This window comes from Mus musculus, chromosome 4 (genome assembly GCF_000001635.26).
Source record: "Mus musculus strain C57BL/6J chromosome 4, GRCm38.p6 C57BL/6J".
NCBI lineage: Eukaryota > Metazoa > Chordata > Mammalia > Rodentia > Muridae > Mus > Mus musculus.
In genome coordinates, this window is record NC_000070.6 from 156,034,180 (window position 1) to 156,051,767 (window position 17,588).

At 47.8% G+C, this 17,588-nt stretch overlaps 1 protein-coding gene across 2 annotated transcripts; it reads right to left on the minus strand.

Moving 5' to 3' along the window:
• Positions 1 to 655: 655 nt before the first annotated feature.
• Ttll10 (tubulin tyrosine ligase-like family, member 10) lies at positions 656 to 16,638 on the minus strand. Of its 2 annotated transcripts, NM_029264.2 has the most exons (15): positions 16,581 to 16,638; positions 16,022 to 16,087; positions 14,404 to 14,525; positions 14,113 to 14,316; positions 13,384 to 13,464; positions 13,171 to 13,303; positions 12,908 to 13,026; positions 12,705 to 12,831; positions 11,146 to 11,231; positions 10,540 to 10,711; positions 9,447 to 9,618; positions 8,868 to 9,008; positions 1,958 to 2,074; positions 1,567 to 1,660; positions 658 to 1,272 (listed from the first exon to the last, which is right to left on the minus strand). In NM_029264.2, the coding sequence occupies exons 3-15, from the start codon at positions 14,444 to 14,446 to the stop codon at positions 734 to 736; spliced, it is 2,028 nt and encodes a 675-aa protein (NP_083540.1). In that variant the 5' UTR covers positions 14,447 to 14,525; positions 16,022 to 16,087; positions 16,581 to 16,638; the 3' UTR covers positions 658 to 733. The 2 variants fall into 2 exon arrangements, with proteins under 2 accessions (NP_001355570.1, NP_083540.1); NM_001368641.1 differs by lacking the exons at positions 16,022 to 16,087; positions 16,581 to 16,638 and having other exon boundaries at positions 656 to 1,272; positions 14,113 to 14,522.
• Positions 16,639 to 17,588: the final 950 nt, after the last annotated feature.

Consider the following 17,588-nt stretch of genomic DNA (forward strand, 5'->3'; position numbering starts at 1 on the left):
TTATAGGACAGGGTTTGGCTGGATGGACTTACAGTGTCCTGGCTGCTTTGGTGTAAGATGTGGACACCTCAGAGGTTTGAGACGGTCAGTGCTCTCCTTTCAAACCCCGTGCTAACTGGGAGCGCGAACATTAGAGAATGCACTAATCACTAATAAGAGTCGACATCCCTGGGAACTGCCCTCTCACAGCCAGCTCCTTTGTGCCTCTAATGCCTGACAGGTTCCAGGGCATTTATAGGGAAATGGCGGCTTTGGCTATTCCACAAAGTGTCTGAAAGGCCAGAAGGAAGGTGTTGGGCAGGGTAAGGATGAACCAGAATAGTAATGGGGTAAGGTGGGGCTTCCAGAGTTCCAAGGGCATCCAAGACCTTTCCTAAGGACTCCATGGGACAGTGGGTGGGTCCCAGTGCCAGGTTGCAGAGGTCATGAAGGCCATGGAGTTTCAGGAGGATCATACAGAATGAAAAACACAGAGCATGGGGACCCAGGATTTGCTGGGCTGCCCCAGAGAAGGAAAAGGAGGTCAGTGGGACCGGAAGGACGCATTCCCATTCTGCACGCTTCCCTCTCCTTCCTCTAAGGACAACCACGGAGCAAATAGAGAAGCGGGGGCAGAAGGGCTGGGGGGCGCCCAGACGGGACGGGCTTCTAGAGGTTGCGTTTGTCACAAAGTAGCTTTTATAGGTCCCGGAGAGGGCACAGCAAGGTGCAGGGCCGCTGGATGCTGCGGCTGCTAGGAGCCTCGATGGCTCGTACTTCTCTGTTCCTCCTCGCGCTCCTCCTCGGGCGGACCCAGGGAGGGTTCCCGGGCTGTGTCCCTGCTGCCTTCCAGGGACCCAGAACAGAGAGAGGGCTCAGACTCCGCTATGGAGCTACCGCTCGAGTCAGACAGCCGCGATTTGCGGGGTGTGCACACGGGAGCTCCCCTGGAGGGCATCGACTTGCGTGCACCAGGCCGTTCTGAGATAGCGGCCCGTGCGGAGGAAAGCGCAGAGGATGCGGCTTCACAGGTGGGCCGGGGAGGGTGAGGGTTAGCGTTAGGGTGAGGGTGAGGGTGAGGGTTAGGGTTAGGGTGAGGGTGAGGGTGAGGGTGAGGGTTAGGGTTAGGGTTAGGGTGAGGGTTAGGCAAGCGGTTAAGTGGGCGCGAGCTCGCCAAGCGCGGCCACAAGTCCGTAGTCTCCCCGTTGTAAAGGAGCACAAAGCGACGCTGTGACAGCAGAGGCAGCATCTTCTGACTGTGCAAGCTCTTTTGGCAGGTCTCAAGCGCCAGGTCTGTGGGAAGGCAAGGGAGCGACAAGGTGAATGGTGAGAGGGCAATTTGGGGCCAGCAACCTCTGGATGTCTAGAAACACGGGAGGAGGAGAGGGGTTCACGAGGGACTGGCTGTAGGTGGGAGAAATGACAAAGTGTGAGCAGAGGGCTTGGCTGCCATACAGATTATGGAGCGCTAGAAAACCAGACTTGTGGAGTCTGAACTTGGAGGCAAGTAGGACGGGGTGCCCAGAACTGGGGGTGGTGGGGGGATGCATATGGGAAAGTTGTGGTGTGGGGCTGCCCAGAGCTCACCCAAGGTCTCTATAACCACTCCGGGGATCACTGCCTTCAGGACTTCACAGTTGGTATGCAGGGCAGGGTTGGCGTTCATCTCCAGCAGCCACACCTGTGGCAGACAGTGCTCAGCACCATTCTCTACCCACCTACTGCTGTTAAGAAGCTGGGGCTCTGGTCCCTAATGAGCCCAGTGATTCCGGGCAGATTAATGGCTTTGCTCCCCTTGTTTGCTCAAGGAGTTAAGACTGATCGTGGGAGCTGCTCAGTTCCAGCAGGAGACCAGCTTTTTGTGCACATCCAAATCTAGATCTGAGTCCAGCCACTGGGCACGCTTATGTGCTCAGAGCGCGCAAGGGCCCCACCTCCCTGCACCTCCCTACCGGACCTCCTCTCCCCAAGACAGCACCTTGAAGTTTTCATCAATCAGGAAGTCACAGCCAATGAGGTCAAAGTAGCCCAGCTTGCACTCCAGCTTGGACTTGACAGCCAGGAAGCAGTGGGACATGATCTGCTGCATCCGCTTCTGTGGGTGAAGCAGGGAGGGATCCTGGCTGTCACCTGTTGGCCCAGATGAGATCTCCTAGGCCTGAACAATCAGTCACACCTGTCACTTTCGCCCTCACTCTCACCTGCACGGCTGAAACTGCCTACGCTTCAACATGGAGAGTCACAGGCTCACAGTAAGAAACTCACTCAACAAAACCATGGGGCTTCACAAAAGTGAGGGAAATTAGGACTCACAGCAGGAGAGACAGACAACTAGAACACATAACACCCTGGTAAGGATAGAGAACATTATAGCATTTCAAGCTGTCCTAGTTAGAGTCATTCCATGAAAAAAAATCTCAGTATCAGAAATAGCATAACATGTCTAATTTACAAATAATTACAGCTATTAGTTTTCGTAAGTTTTGCGGTTTGTTGAAAGACTCCTTTAGAAAATACTGACCCCCCCCCCGGCCCCCAACAGAGATACAAATTACAGAAGCCATTAAAATGGTCAGCAGGTAAAGACGCCTGACGCTGAGAACCTGAGTTTGAGCTCCGGGACCCACATAATAGAAAGAGAAATGACCCCCCATACATTGTCCTCTGACCTCTACAAATGTGCATGGCGTGTACTCACGGCATATGCACCCCCTAATACATTTTTTAAAAAACACAATTAGCCGGGCGTGGTGGCGCACGCCTTTAATCCCAGCACCTGGGAGGCAGAGGCAGGAGGATTTCTGAGTTCGAGGCCAGCCTGGTCTACAAAGTGAGTTCCAGGACAGCCAGAGCTAGACAGAGAAACCCTGTCTCGAAAAACCAAAAAAAAAAAAAAAAAAAAACACAATTAAAAATGTGAAGCAATACAAAGTATAAAGGGGAATAGACCTGAGTAGAATAAAAAACTACAGTGACTACAATTCTTACAAAGGAAAAGAGAAGAGAAGAGAAGAGAAGAGAAGAGAAGAGGAGAGGAGAGGAGAGGAGAGGAGAGGAGAGGAGAGGAGAGGAGAGGAGAGGAGAGGAGAGGAGAGAAGAGAAATCGCACAGATCTTGGAGCTTAAGAGATAGCTCCAGGGTTAAGGGTGTTTGCTTTGTTCTTCCAGAGGAACTGTGTTCAATTCCAAGCACCTACGTTATAGCACCTGGAACTACATTTCTGACATTCTTATCTGGCCTCTGTGGGCACCAGGCATGCACTTAGTATACAGACATACACGTAGGCAAAACATCCATACATGTAAAATATTTTTTTTTTTTTAAGATTTATTTATTTATTTATTGTAAGTACACTGTAGCTGTCCTCAGACACTCCAGAAGAGGGAGTCAGATCTCGTTACAGATGGTTGTGAGCCACCATGTGGTTGCTGGGATTTGAACTCCTGACCTTCGGAAGAGCAGTCGGGTGCTCTTACCCACTGAGCCATCTCACCAGCCCTGTAAAATATTTTTTTAAATCACAGAACTGGGTATAGTAGCACATACCTGTAGCCCCAGACTAAGCAAACCAAAGCAGGAGGGGTACATGATTCTTTGCTATTTCTTGCTTGCCTAATCACTAGAGGGGCTCATAAATTGGAGTATTTTGAAAGAAACTCAACTGAAATTATTTAGTCCGAAGAAAATAAAAAGTAATGAAAAAATTAAGCTTCAGAAGCCCGACGATGGGAAGTAATCTAGCAAATGATCTCTCTACTGCGAATCTCAGGAGGAAAGGAAGGGAACGGCAGTGTAAGAAATGACAGGGAGGTGCCTACATTTGATCTCTAAATTTAAATTGTATAATGAAGCCCAAGAAGAATAAATTCTAGACTTGTCATATCATAAGAAAACTTTGAAAAGAAGAGAGAGCCTGGAAGATAGCCCGATCTGCAAAGTACATGCTATGCAGGTATAGGACCGAGTTCTGTCCCCGGAACCCACGTAAGCTCGTGTGACGGGTTCTCTATCTGTAACCCTTGTCAGGGAAGGCAGACCTGAGGTTTGCTGTCCTTATCTAATCAGAGAACTTCAAGTCAACGAATATGACCCTGTCTTAAAAACAAAACAAAAGCTGGGTGACACCTGAGGAACATCTGATGCTGATCTCTGGCCTCCATAATTGTACACATATCCCCCATGCACATGAACACACGCACATACAAAATCATAAAAAGACAAAGAGAATATTAAAATCAGTGAGAGAAGCAATTTGTCACATAAAAAGGATACCCAATAAGAGTAATAGTCAATTTCTCATCAGAAATTATGAGGCCAGGAAGCAATGAACTTACGTTTTCAAAGTGCTGAAAGAAAAAACTACAACCAAGAATTCTATCTCCAGAGGCTGAAAAAAAAATGCTTAGTTAGAAAAGTGCCAGCTGTAAAAACACAGACTGAGCTCAGCCCCTGAATCAATATAAAAAGTCAGGCGTGACAACTGAATGCCTATAACCCTGGTCTTCGGTGGTGGTGGTGGTGGTGGTGGTGGTGGTAAGACAGGCAGATCCCTGAAGCTTATGGTCTAGCCATTTTAGCTGAATTGATGACCTTCAGGCTCAGTAAGAGACACTGTCTTAAAAAATAAAAGTAGAGGGGCTGGTGAGATGGCTGGTTAAGAGTGCCGACTGCTCTTCCAAAGGTCCTGAGTTCAAATCCCAGCAACCACATGGTGGCTCACAACCATCTGTAATGAGATCTGACACCCTCTTCTGGAGTGTCTGAAGACAGCTACAGTGTACTTACATATAATAAATAAATAAATATTTAAAAATTTTAAAAAATTAAAAATAAAAAAATAAAAGTAGAGAGTGCTCAAGGAAGGACACACCTGGACTACAGGTCTCCATGTAGATGTTGTACATGTACAGATACCACATAGATACACAAAACACACACACACACACACACACACACACACACGCACACACAGAGTAAAAAGAATTTCTCTGCCCAGTAAATCAAGAATGGAGAAGTTAAAGAGCTAGAGAAATGGCTCAAAATGTTAAGAGCACTAGCTATTCTTGCAAAAGGCTACAATTATGTTTCCAGTGTCCACATCAGACAGCCCACAACCTCTTACAACTCCCGTTCCAAGAGATCCAAAGCCTCTTTGAGTACCAAGCACATATATGGTACACACACACACACATACACACACACACACACACACACAGAGCACTCAAACACATAAAAATTGAAAATCTTTTTTAACAATAGGAAAATTAAGATGTTCCCACATGAGGACAGGTGTGGTGGCACATACCTTTAATTCCAACACTGGAGAGGCAGAGGCAAGCAGATCTTTATGAGTTTGAGATCAGCCTGATCTACATGGTGAGACCCAGTCTCAAAAAACAAAGAGACAGGCCAGCCTGGTCTACAAAGTGAGTTCCAGGACAGCCAGGGTTATACAGAGAAACCCTGTCTCAAAAAAAAACGAAAAAAATAATAAAATAAAAATAAAAAAAATAAAAAAACAAAGAGACATTTACACACAAGGAAAAACAAAGGTATGCCTGCTCTGTTGTTCCTCCATCAGTAACTTGAACGTATATGAAGAAATAAAATAAAGAACCCTAGTAAAGGTGACTATATAGTTAAATATAAGACAGCATATGAGCTGTCCAAGAGGGGTGGCGCACGCCTTTAATCTCAGCACTTGAGAGGCAGAGGCAGGTGGATTTCTGAGTTTTAGGCCAGCCTGGTCTACAGAGTGAGTTCCAGGACAGCCAGGGCTACACAGAGAAACCCTGTCTCTGTCTGGAAAAAAAATAAACAAAAAAATAAACAAACAAAAAAGATACAAATGGACTGTATACATAGATTGTTAAAGAGTAAACAGAAGACTTGACCAAAAGCACACATATTTTTCAGGGCTCATAAGATGGTTAAGTGAATAAAGACGCTTGCTGTGCAAGCTTAGTGACCTGACTTTGATCCTAGAACCCGTATTAAGGTACAATAACAATAACGGAACTGACTTTATGAAGTTGTCCTGTGATCTCCACATGTCCACTGTGGCAAAAGCACCCTAGCATCAATCAATCAATCTCTCTCTCTCTCTCTCTCTCTCTCTCTCTCTCTCACACACACACACACACACACACACACACACACACACACACACACACACAGAGTATTTATTTAAAAGAGACTAACAAGATGACTTATTATGATGTCTTAAGACTCAGTAGTAGTCTTGACTAGCCTGGCACTTTCTATGTAGATGAGGCTGGCCTCAAACTCATGACATCCACCCGCCTCTGCATCCTGAGCGCTAGGATTAAAGGCGTATGCCACCACACTCAATGTTAAATACATTTTTACATCCTTTCTGTGGGGTGGGGCACAGAGGTCAAAGGGCAACTTTTAGAACTCTCCTTCCACCATATGAGTCCTGGAGTGAAACTTAGGTTGTTAGACTTGACATCAGGCCCCCTTACGACCTAAGCTACCTCACCAACCCGCATTTTAAATGTTATTGTATGTGTTTACATAATGGGTGTGAGCATAGGCATATATATGCCATGGTTAGAACATTGAGGTCAAAACAACATCCGAGTACAACTCTATGAAGTTGTTCTCTGATCTATACATATCCACTCTCTCTTAAAACAAAACAAAACAAAAATAGACATTCTATTGAATAGTGGATTATATGATCTTTCCAAACGCATAAGAAGATGTGTGTGCATGTGTGCCTGCCTGTGTGGTGTGTGTGTGCAGTGTGTGTGGTATATGCATGTGAGTGTGCAGACGTGCACGTCTGTGCATATACCTTCAGAGAGCACAGCAGGACCTAGGGTGTCTTCTTTTGTCACTCTATCAGTGAACTATAACCTCACTCTTTCAGCTAGGCTGGCTAGACAGCAAACTCTGAGGGTCTGCCCATCACTACTCTTCAGGGCTGGGATTACAGGCACAGCCACATCTGGCTTTTCATATGGATGCTGGGTATTTCAACTCATGCTTGTCGACAGGGAAAGCTTCCTTAATTACAGAGCCATCTCCTCCACCCCACGAGAACAGTTTTAAATTACAGCACATGTTGGGATTAAAAGTTCTCGTTAATTTGTTTTTGTGTGTAGTCGGTTGGCACCCAAGGCTCTTGCACATACTAGGCGAATGCTCTGCTGCTGAGTATAACCCTAGCCCTTAATGTTTTCTTTGCGCCAGAATCTCATGTAGACCAGGATATCTTTGAGTTCTCTGTGTAGACGGCCCAGAGTTACTGATACTCCTGGCTCTACCTCACAAATGGTAGCATTGCGGGCTTTGTATTACCCTACTGCCTCTCCTTCTCCTCCCTCCCTCCCTCCCTCCCTCCCTCCCTCCCTCCCTCCCTCCCTCCCTCCCTCCTCCCTCCCTCCCTCCCTCTTTCCCTCCCTCCCTCCCTCCCTCCTAACCTCTTCCTCCTCCTCTTTTTTCTTTTTTCTTCTCTTTCTTCTTTCTTTCTTTCTTTCTTTCTTTCTTTCTTTCTTTCTTTCTTTCTTTCTTTTTTTTTTTTGTTTTTTTTGAGACAGGGTTTCTCTGTGTAGCCCTGGCTGTCCTAGAACTCACTTTGTAGACCAGGCTGGCCTTGAACTCAGAAATCTGCCTGACTCTGCTTCCCACGTGTTGGGATTAAAGGCGTGCTCCACAACCGCCCGGCCCTCTTTTTTTTCTAACTCTTCCTCTTTTTCTTTTCTCTTCTCTCCTCTCTTCTCCCCCCTGCCCTGGTAGATCTCATCATGCAACTATCATTGGCCTGGAACTATATAGGCAAGACTGGTTTCAAACTGAAATTTGCTGGCTTCTGCCTCCCAAATGTTGGGATTGAAAGTGAACAGCAGCATGCCCAGGATAGTAAAATGAATTTAAGGAAATACTGTAAGAATCTGTAGACCAAACACATTATATAACCGAGGAAAACTGAAAAAAAAAATCCCTAGGAAAAGCTAGCAAAGTAATAGAAAAATCTAAACACAAACAATAGAAAATCTTAGTAAACAGCAATCAAATGAGCTTGAGGGTGGTGGTAAGACAGAGTGACAAACCCTTCCACAAAGGGAAGTCCAGGCTGCTTTCATGGAGTGTATATTGTTTCTTTCTTTTTTTTTCTCACTGTAACAAATAACCAAGAGAATTGTTTCCAAGGAGGAAAGATTTTTGTTTTATAGTTTTAGAGGTTTCCATCTACAGTCTCTCAAACTTGAGTAGGGCAGATTATCATAGGAGTGAGATAAGGTGATGCACCCTGCTCAGATTCCAAACCTTTAAGACTGAGAGCCAGAATAAACCATTTCTACAAATAATTTGATTATTTTAGATATTTTATATATAAAAGGAGTAGGATATATTTTTATATCAAAATCAGATAAAATACTAAAGAAAAGCCATAGGTCAAGATTCCTTATGAGCACCAACACAAAAATTCTTAAATACAATAAAATCAAACCTAGAAGTACAGTTGAATTATTATATATTACCATCACCTGGAATTTATCCCAGCAATGTAAGAGTAGTGAAAACTAATCAATGCAATACACATGAACAGAATGAAGGAAAGATAGCCAATGATCATCTTAATCGGTATAGGAGCAGCATTCTACATTACTCAGCACCCTACCCTTAAAAATGCTTAGCAAACTAGGGAGAGAAGGAAGTTTGTGAGCCTTCCCCTCACATCAGAAGAAATACAAGGATATCTACTTTTGCCCCTTCGATTTGATATAGAAAATTACACCTGGAGACATCAGGCATGGCTTCAGTAAAACTACACAGGCTTCAGGGATCCATAAAAGCCATGCGCCTAGCCCAACCCATAGGCAGTATGCACACAAAACACGACTCAGAGCTCGACTGACCGTGAAGGTGGTGAAGACCCAATCTCTGGGGAGGCCCTTGGTCTTCCTAAATTTGTCATTGATGTATCGGTTGAGGTGCTCCATGGTCCACACGGTGCTCTCCTTCAGCAGCGTGTACAGGGGGCTCTTCTTCTGCATGAACTACAACACAAGCAGAGCCTAGAGGTTACCCTCTGTAGCCCCCCCCTCTAGGAAGGCCTTACCCTAACCTTCTGACCCTCACCAGAGCCTTATTCCCATCTCCCATGAGAATTGCCTATGAGACCCTTGTGCATATACCTTTATGCTTCGAGACTTCCCAGTCAGCCAATCCCCACAGATCCTGAACAAGGAATCCTTGTTCCAGACCTCCCATTAATTAGGCATTTGGTCAGCACATTGATGGAGTTGACTCAAAGGATTTAGGCTCTAAGGTACTTAGGACAACAGAGTGTCTGTTGGGGCAAAAGGAAGTAGTGGCTAGGCTACTTCCACACCTAGTCTATAACTAAGTTCTTCCTCTGTTCCCAAACAATGAGAGTTTTCTCAGAGGTCATCCACACCTTTAGGAAAAGGACTTCTCCTATAAGGGGTTCTTACCTGATTGGTCAAATGACCACTGAGGTCACTGGAATGAGGGTTATACAGGCTGAGGGTGAGGCGGGCATAGCCATGGCCAAAAAAGACCATGTAAGGCATGGCACAGGCAATGAGCATGTAGGAGCGCACATCAAACTTCTTCCCATCTAGCAGCAGCGGGTTCTGGACATATCTAGGGGGTACCACAGGGGCACCTGGGGCTGAGTTGCTTGGCCAGTTGGCCTAGATCTGTCATCCCCACAAGGACTGTTTCCTCATTGCCTCCCACCTGTCCCAGACATGACCACTGGCTGAGAATGGTAAGAGGACTTTGAACTGTTCAAAAGAATTAGGAAGAATTCATAATGAAATCTTTACCCACTGAAAGTGTCTGGTGCAGCTCTTACTAGGAAACTTATGGGAGCAGATTGGCCCATGTGGCAGGGAGGGCTGTCTGGAGAAGGAAGGCTAACTTTGGACCTGTGAATGGTGAATGGCTTTGGTGATGGGAGAGGGCATTCCACATAGGAAACTTCATGTCTTCAAGACTGAAGGTAGGGAGAGCATGCTTGGAAGGGCACTATGGAAGGGGAAAGAGGGAGCCAATGACAGCTGTGGCCAGAGAAAGGGTCCATATTGGCAGATAAGGCTCTATTGGGACCTTTCTAAGTGTGAGCTGAGTTTTCCCTGCTAGTGCCATGTGAGACTGAGGATCTAGTCCCCACTGTAGGCAGATGAGTCATTGGTCAGCTCTGTGTTGCAGATAGGCTGTAGCTGGCTGGCTGGGCTGAAGAACGGTTAAGACAGCTGCAGGACAGAGGACAAAGGGACCAAACACTCCCTGGCTACCCCTCCCTGGAGCCTGTGTTTAGGGGCAGTCTTGCTTGTTACCCCAGCTAAATGTGAACACACACACCCCCGCCCCTGAACAGGTTATGGGTCTAGATGTGGGCTGCTCCAGGCAGGTTGGTTGGGTGTTGGATATGCTGCAGCCTGCTATGGCCTAGGGATGCTCTGCAGCACTACTGACAACTATCACCAGCATCCACAGGCAACAGCCAGGCTGGGTTATCCCCGCTGAGACTCAAGCCCTTCCTGGCATCCACGCCCACACCTCTGCACCACTCGCGCCTGTGGTGCACGGAAGGGCATCTTGCGGTAGATGGGGTCATCCTCAATGCTCTGGGTCTTGGCCTGCAGGGCAGCAGCCTCCTCCTGGCTCCTGATCAGAAAGATGCCCTTTCCCTGGTTGGAGGCCGTAGGTTTGCAGATCCACATCTGGGTTTCTGCAGGGAGTAACCCCCGAGCCTGTGGCCCTGAGTACTCCTTGCCCCTCCCATCCCTCACCCTGCCCTGGCCCTGACCTTCCCTTTCCTTATCCTTTTCCCTCAGTTCTGACCACAGCAAACAGCCAAGCTGGATCCACCCCTGATCCTACCCTGATCTCACTGTCTGATTACCCACGTCAGAGGACTATTTTGTTTCCCTTTGATCATACCTATGACCTGCCTATGGCCCTGGCCCCGCCACACTCCTACCTCTAACTAAGGCCACGACCCTTCCTTCTCCCACTCCTCAATACCAGAAACCACTAGGATCCTGAGCCCCAGGCTTCACTTTTCCCCTCAAGAACTATTCTACTTTTCCCAGGTCTGGCCCTGTCCCACCCTAATCTTGTCTGACCTTCTAGTGTGCCTGGCCCTACCCAGGGGCTTCTCACCATCAAATAGAGCGAAGAAAGCCTGCCTCTCGTCTCTGATGTCCAGCCGATAGGTCTCTGGAAAAAACTCTTCCATTTTCAGGACCCTTGGGAGAGCATAGAAGTTAAAACATGAAGAGGGCTGTCCTTTGTCTCAGGCTTGGCCAGTGATCTATCTGGTAGTTTGACCTGTAGGCTAGCTGGAGGGGATGTTTACTGTTGTGTCCTCCAGCCTTCTAAGCTATTTCCTTTGTAAGGCCTTTGCTCATACTATACCCTTGGAGAACATTCTTTTATGAGTCTCATATTTTCAGTCTCTCTGCAGCAGCCAACCTTCTGGCTACCGAATTCACTGTGGTTCCTCTGTCCCATCTCCCTGCTTTCTCTCTCCCAATTGTCCTCTTCTATGTCGGTTGATTTCCAGTGCCAAGACAGTGCCTCTCAGCGGTCTATTTCTGTGGGCCGAGGCACCCTTTCCAAATCTGCATCCCAAAGGGACATAAATCCTGGTCTTAGTACCTACCTCTGGCACGTTTGGAGGTGTGGATTGGATGTGCAGAATTAAAGTACAGATGGGCATAGAGGTAGGTGGTCAGATGGATGTCTTAGAAAAATGGCTCTGGGGCTGGTGAGATGGCTCAGCGGGTAAGAGCACACTGACTGCTCTTCCAGAGGTCCTGAGTTCAAACCCCAGCAACCACATGGTGGCTCACAACCATCCGTAGTGAGATATGACGCCCTCTTCTGGTGTCTAAAGACAGCTGCAATGTACTTAACACATAATAAATAAAAATCTTTAAAAAAAAAAAAAAAGAAAAGAAAAGAAAAATGGCTCTGGCCGGGCAGTGGTGGCACACGCCTTTAATCCCAGCTCTTGGGAGGCAGAGGCAGGCGAATTTCTGAGTTCGAGGCCAGCCTAGTCTACAGAGTGAGTTCCAGGACAGCCAGGGCTGTACACAGAGAGAAACCCTGTCTCTAAAAACCAAAAAAAAAGAAAAAAGAAAAAGAAAAATGGCTTTGAGTTGCTGGCACAAGTTAGTGGGAAGTGGGCAGCTGGACACGCAGATGACAAGATGGTGTTACGGATGTCCATGATCAAAAAGCTACCTCGAGGGGCAGATGATAAGAAGTTGGTTGGATGAGTAGATAGATCTGGGCAAGTAATGAGTGAACCAGAGTGGTTCAGCTTGGCTAAATGATGGAGGAAATCGAGTGACTGAGAAAGGACAAAATGATGGCCAAATGGCAAGGAGCCATGGATGACGCCTGGGGGATGACTCTGGGGGGGAACGATTACTGGGGGATATTCCATGTGTGGCTATTGTGAGCACAGAGTATAGACGTCCGCATAAGGAATCATGGCCATGGGCTCCCGTAGAGGCAGAGTGGAAGATCAGTGGGAAGAAAAGTGGAACACGTGACGAGTGCTCAGGACTAGTGATTGACTCGTATCTTGGGTAGGATACTGAATGCTGAGGCGCTGCAGAGGGAGTGGTGAGTTTATGGAGCGGGGAAATGGTCCCAAGAGACAGATGGAGGTAGAAGTGGGCGTGCCTCTGGGGCTGGTAGAGTGGGCTCACTTGGTTTGGGTACTGGGCAGCATCCTGGCTTTGCTCAAAGTGCGTGCGTGCTCCCGCAGAGCACTGAGCAACCCGATCTTGGTCGTAAGAAGCTTGTTGTTGGGGAGCTGGAACAGCAACTGCTGGCCTGGCGAGACAAATAGGGGTCTGTGGGTGGCACCTTAAGGCTGTGCCAATCCCCTACCCTCAGGGATGTCTCCTACCTTCCCGAAAGCTGCAGTAGTTGTCCCTGCACTTGATCTCACACCACTTTAGCTTGTAGTCCTCACAGTGGCTGTCCTGAGTGCGTTGCCAGCCCTTGCTCTCACAGTAGTTGCTGATTCTGCAGGGTAGAAGGCAGCAGTAACTGGGGGGACTTAGGGTTCCCTGGAGAAGGCATGGCAGGAATGGCTGCCGATAGCAACATCTTGGGCCAGATCCAAGACAGGGGTGAGAATACAGATCAGGGTGCCCAAACTCTACTCACATTGATGCTCCGTTGGTGCCTCCAATGTAGAAGAAAGGGCCCTGACCGGGACTGGGCTGCTTGTCTCCTTCCATCAGGAGCCCGTCCGGGGAGGTCACTGGGAGTCTGGCAGCTTCTTCTTCCTCCAGGTCGTCTGTGGATAGGTGGGTACTGAGCCTGGGTTTCTGGCTCAGTAAGGTTTTTCCTGCCCCTCCCGGCTGTCAGAAGCCCCACCTGCATCTTGGTCCAGCTGACTTAGCTCAGGCCGGAGCCTTTCCTTGACGCTGCTCCCCATCTGTTTCTCATGGGTCCAGCCTGAAGACCAGTGGTGTCAGATGGGGAATGGGCAGGTACCCATTCAATCTGCCTGAGCCCAGCCAATGCCAGCAGCTGCTGGGAACTAACCCAGACCCCCTGGACCTTTCTTCAGCCCAATACAGACCTGACTAGGAGGCCTGAGGGTCATTACACCCAAGAAAGGAGACATTACCAGCCATGGACTCAGGCAGAGTCCATGTAGTGTGGAGATTACATTGGGAGTTAAGAGGGTGGCCCCGTCTCCACCCTCCTTACCAGTAGGAAAGGCTCCATGCAGGGAGTGGGCTAGAGTGTGAGACGGGAGTCCATACAAACATGATTTGGGGATGTCTCCAGAGGGCAGGGGTCACAATGTCTATGATGACATCATGGGTGACTCAAGTCTCTATGGTCAACCAGGAGAGATGAGAAACTTGCACGAAATGGGGTTGGGGTAGTGAGGGCCCGCTGTGATGGTACGGACAGGTAAAGCTTGCAGATTCTTGAGCATAGTGTCCCTAGTATGTGGACCTTTGTTAGCTTCTTTCAGGGACTGCTTGGTTGGCTGGCTGGGCATGGTCTAGTGTGAGCCTCACCTCTTCCCTCTCCCTGGAGGCCCTGACTTGAGGGCATGTGTAACCAGTCCCAGGGCCCCTCTGCATTCACCTGGCACCTCAGTGTGGCACGGATGGATTCTGGACCGTTTGGATCTCTTGGAGCTGACACGGGTTCGAGGGGGCTGACCCCGGCAGTGGATGAATCTTGGACGGTTTCGTGTTGCAGGCATAAGGGCACCAGGGCGAGGAACCCTTGAGGCAGATGTAGTCCCTATACCCCTTCGGGGTCTTCGAGCAGCCCGATGTCCCAGCCCTTGAATGGGACAGACAGCTGCACCCACTTTGCTTGGGGAAGGAAGCCTCCCCAAGTCCTGGGCTGTGGCTTCAGCTTGTGCCTCACTTCCATCTCTGTGAGGCCTTCCGGCCTGTGGGTGTAGGGCCATCTTTGCATCCCGTCTCTGCCTAGTGAGTTTTCTTCGGCCAAGACTGTTCTGGCCTCGACGAGTGTGGCCTCTGTGTCTGCTGCAAAGAGGTTGCCTATCAGTCTTGTTGCTGGTAGAGTGCACATCTGCAGACTTGAAGGTCAAAGAAGCTCCAAGCCCCAAACAAAGGTCCTATCGGTTTATGGCTACCCAAGTGCTCAGCCCAGGTCCTACTAACACAACCTGTCTATAGCTACCATCAACTCCTCTTCTCCCAGCACCCCTGCCCCAGATGTTGTCCCTTTTCCCTATTTGCCGTCTTTGGAACATTTTAGGGCATTTTAAATTAATTCCTAGACAAAAGTTTGTGCCTCCCATCACATCAAGTGAATAAACCCAGTGTGTTGGGTGAATGATGAGACGGTACAGAGAACTCTGTGACTGGGAAGGGTAAGACAAGGCCTTTGGATAGGAGCAGGTCAGCCTTAAGGAGGAAGACAGGTCTGTGGATTGACTGACTGACAGCAAAGAAAGGCCAAATATGGGCATCATGTCTATCAATTCTACCCCTACTGAATCAACAGGAGAAGAAAAAAAAAATCCAAAAAGTTCTGTAGGGTGGAGAGAAATCCTGGAATGAGAAACTCATGCCACTCTAGAGGACAGGCTGCAAAGATGGAAGAATCCAGGAGTGCCTGGAGATCCCTTCCCAACCGAGAAAAGGAAAGCTCCCAGGAAAAGGCTGAGATAGGAGCTTTAGAACTGGGCAGGAGTGTAGGTGTGGGTGTGCGATTCTGCAGTCACTTTCTTAGCTTCGTATTCTTGTTATTTTAACATTGAATTCAGCTATGAATTATTATTTCTTGTCATCTATATTTACTAAAGCTAAGCTAGGTGTGGTAACACAAGCTTGTAATCCCAGCACCTGGGAGGCAGAAAACAGGAAATTGCCAAAAGCTTGAGGCTAGCCTAGGCTACATAGAGAGACCCTGTGAAACAACAACAACAACAAAAAAAAAATAGCAAGGCTCAAGATATAGCTCAGCTGATACAGTGCTGCATAGCATATATAAGATCAGCCCCGGATCTGGTCCCCTGCACCAGGAATGGCATTGCACACTTAGAATCCCATTACTTGAGGAGGATCAGAAATTCAAGGTAGTCTGACTATATAAGTTGGTGACCAGCCTGAGCTACACTACATGAAACCTTCCCTCAAAAATTAAAAAAACAAAACCAAGGAAAACCCACAAAAATAACAAAAACTTCATAGAAAACCTAATGAGTGAGTAGGGATCTATGTACCCAAGAGAGGAAGGACTGGGGTACAGCATCTAAACTGGGAAGCTACCAGCTACTGCCCTTATCTAGGAAGCGCGTTTCAGGGCGTCTCTGAGGAGGAGACCCAAGATCCAGAAAGGAAGTTTTACACTAAAAGTTTCAGTTACAGTTTCAGGAAGCAAGCTGTCTAATACTGAAGCAAATGGTGTGGTCATGAATCTTGTGATATTACATAAAAGTTAAGGGAAAGCTCAAGGTGAGGAGCCAGACTGAAGCCTGAAGTCTTTATAATAAATTTAAAATAAACATGTTTACCTGATCAGATAAAAAGACCGGCAGGAAATCACACCCCGGTACAATGGGCAGGAGATGCGTTTAAACCTGAAGAAGATGGCCAAGAAAATGACCATGTCAGTGCTCTGCTGAAGTTTTCTCTAGACACACACACGTTTGGCAACACAGGGCTCTGAGAAGGTGCTGACATTTTTTGAAGGGCCGGTGCCTCCCAAGCTGCGCTCACTGTCTGGGGATGCGTTCTCTGTGGATCTCAGGAGGTGGCCCTTCTGAGGGGTCAGTTCTGGGGGAGACAGACACGGCTCTAGGCAAAGAGCTCCTTCTAAGGGGTCCCAGCCCTCCCCAGAACTTGAGTTGCCCACATGGACCAGTCCCGCCCCACAAGACACGCCTTTGTTGGCTGAGACACTTGGGTTTGGAGAGTGTGGCCTTGGCAGAGGGCTGAACTCAGCCAAGCTGCCCAGTCCTCTCTCCTGTTTATCTACTTCCGGAAAGAGTCAAAAATGAGGCACAGGAGGGCAAGGACTCAGCCTCAGTCCTAGTCAGGACCCTCAGCTTGTAACCACCTAGTCTCTCTTACCTGCTCTCAAGGTCTTAGGAACCCTCTGCTGGGATACAACAGTGGTGACCTGGCAACTGTCTCCAGGCAACTGTTACTAGGGAACTATGATTCAGCAGCTGCCCAAAGGTAAACAAGAGTTTTAGGTGGATGGTGAAAGGGACCATTGAGTTGAAGGGCAGCCTTACAGAAGTTGGGCAAAGCAAGAAGTGGAGAATGGGTCAAATTGATCTGAGGAGGCTGGGGGGAAGCTGTTCCTGAGTTCACAACGCCATCTGAATCTGGGGCATAGCCCCACATCTTCCATCCTCCCATGAACTATATATATATATATATATATATATATATATATATGTGTGTGTGTGTGTGTGTGTGTGTGTGTGTGTGTGTGTATGTATATGAAATTTTTAAAAGATTTATCTTATATATGTGAGTGTACTGTAGCTATCTTCAGACACACCAGATGAGGATATCAAATCCTGTTACAGATGGTTTTGAGCCGCCATGTAGTTGCTGGGAATTGAACTCAGGACCTCTGGAAGAGCAGTCAGTGCTCTAAACCACTGAGCCATCTCTCCAGGTCCCCTTCCCCCCATGAATTCTTCCTAGATGATTTTGAGTATTCACAGGGACTCCTTAATCCATACCTAAAGAACTAGGATCTAACACCAAGCATGGCTCAAAGTGGCTTTGAGGCCAATTTGTAGTTTCCTGCTGGGGTCCTTGGGATCTGGTGTGACTCCTGCTTTTGACCCCAAGTTTTCAGCCATATGGATCCACATTCCTGTCATCTTTCAGAGCCTTGCAAGGATCACAATAACTTGACAGGGGCTACATGGTGCTTCCAAAAACCAGGACCATATCCTGGAGTCCATGACCGTGCCTTTCTAAAAATAGAAATCTGTACAGATGTCACTGAGTTAGAATTTTGGGTGCAGTCATCTTGTGTCAACCAGCCGTACTCTAAACCCAGTGACTGGTGACCTCTTTAGAGGGAAGCAGAGATAAGGGTATGTGACTGTAAGCCAC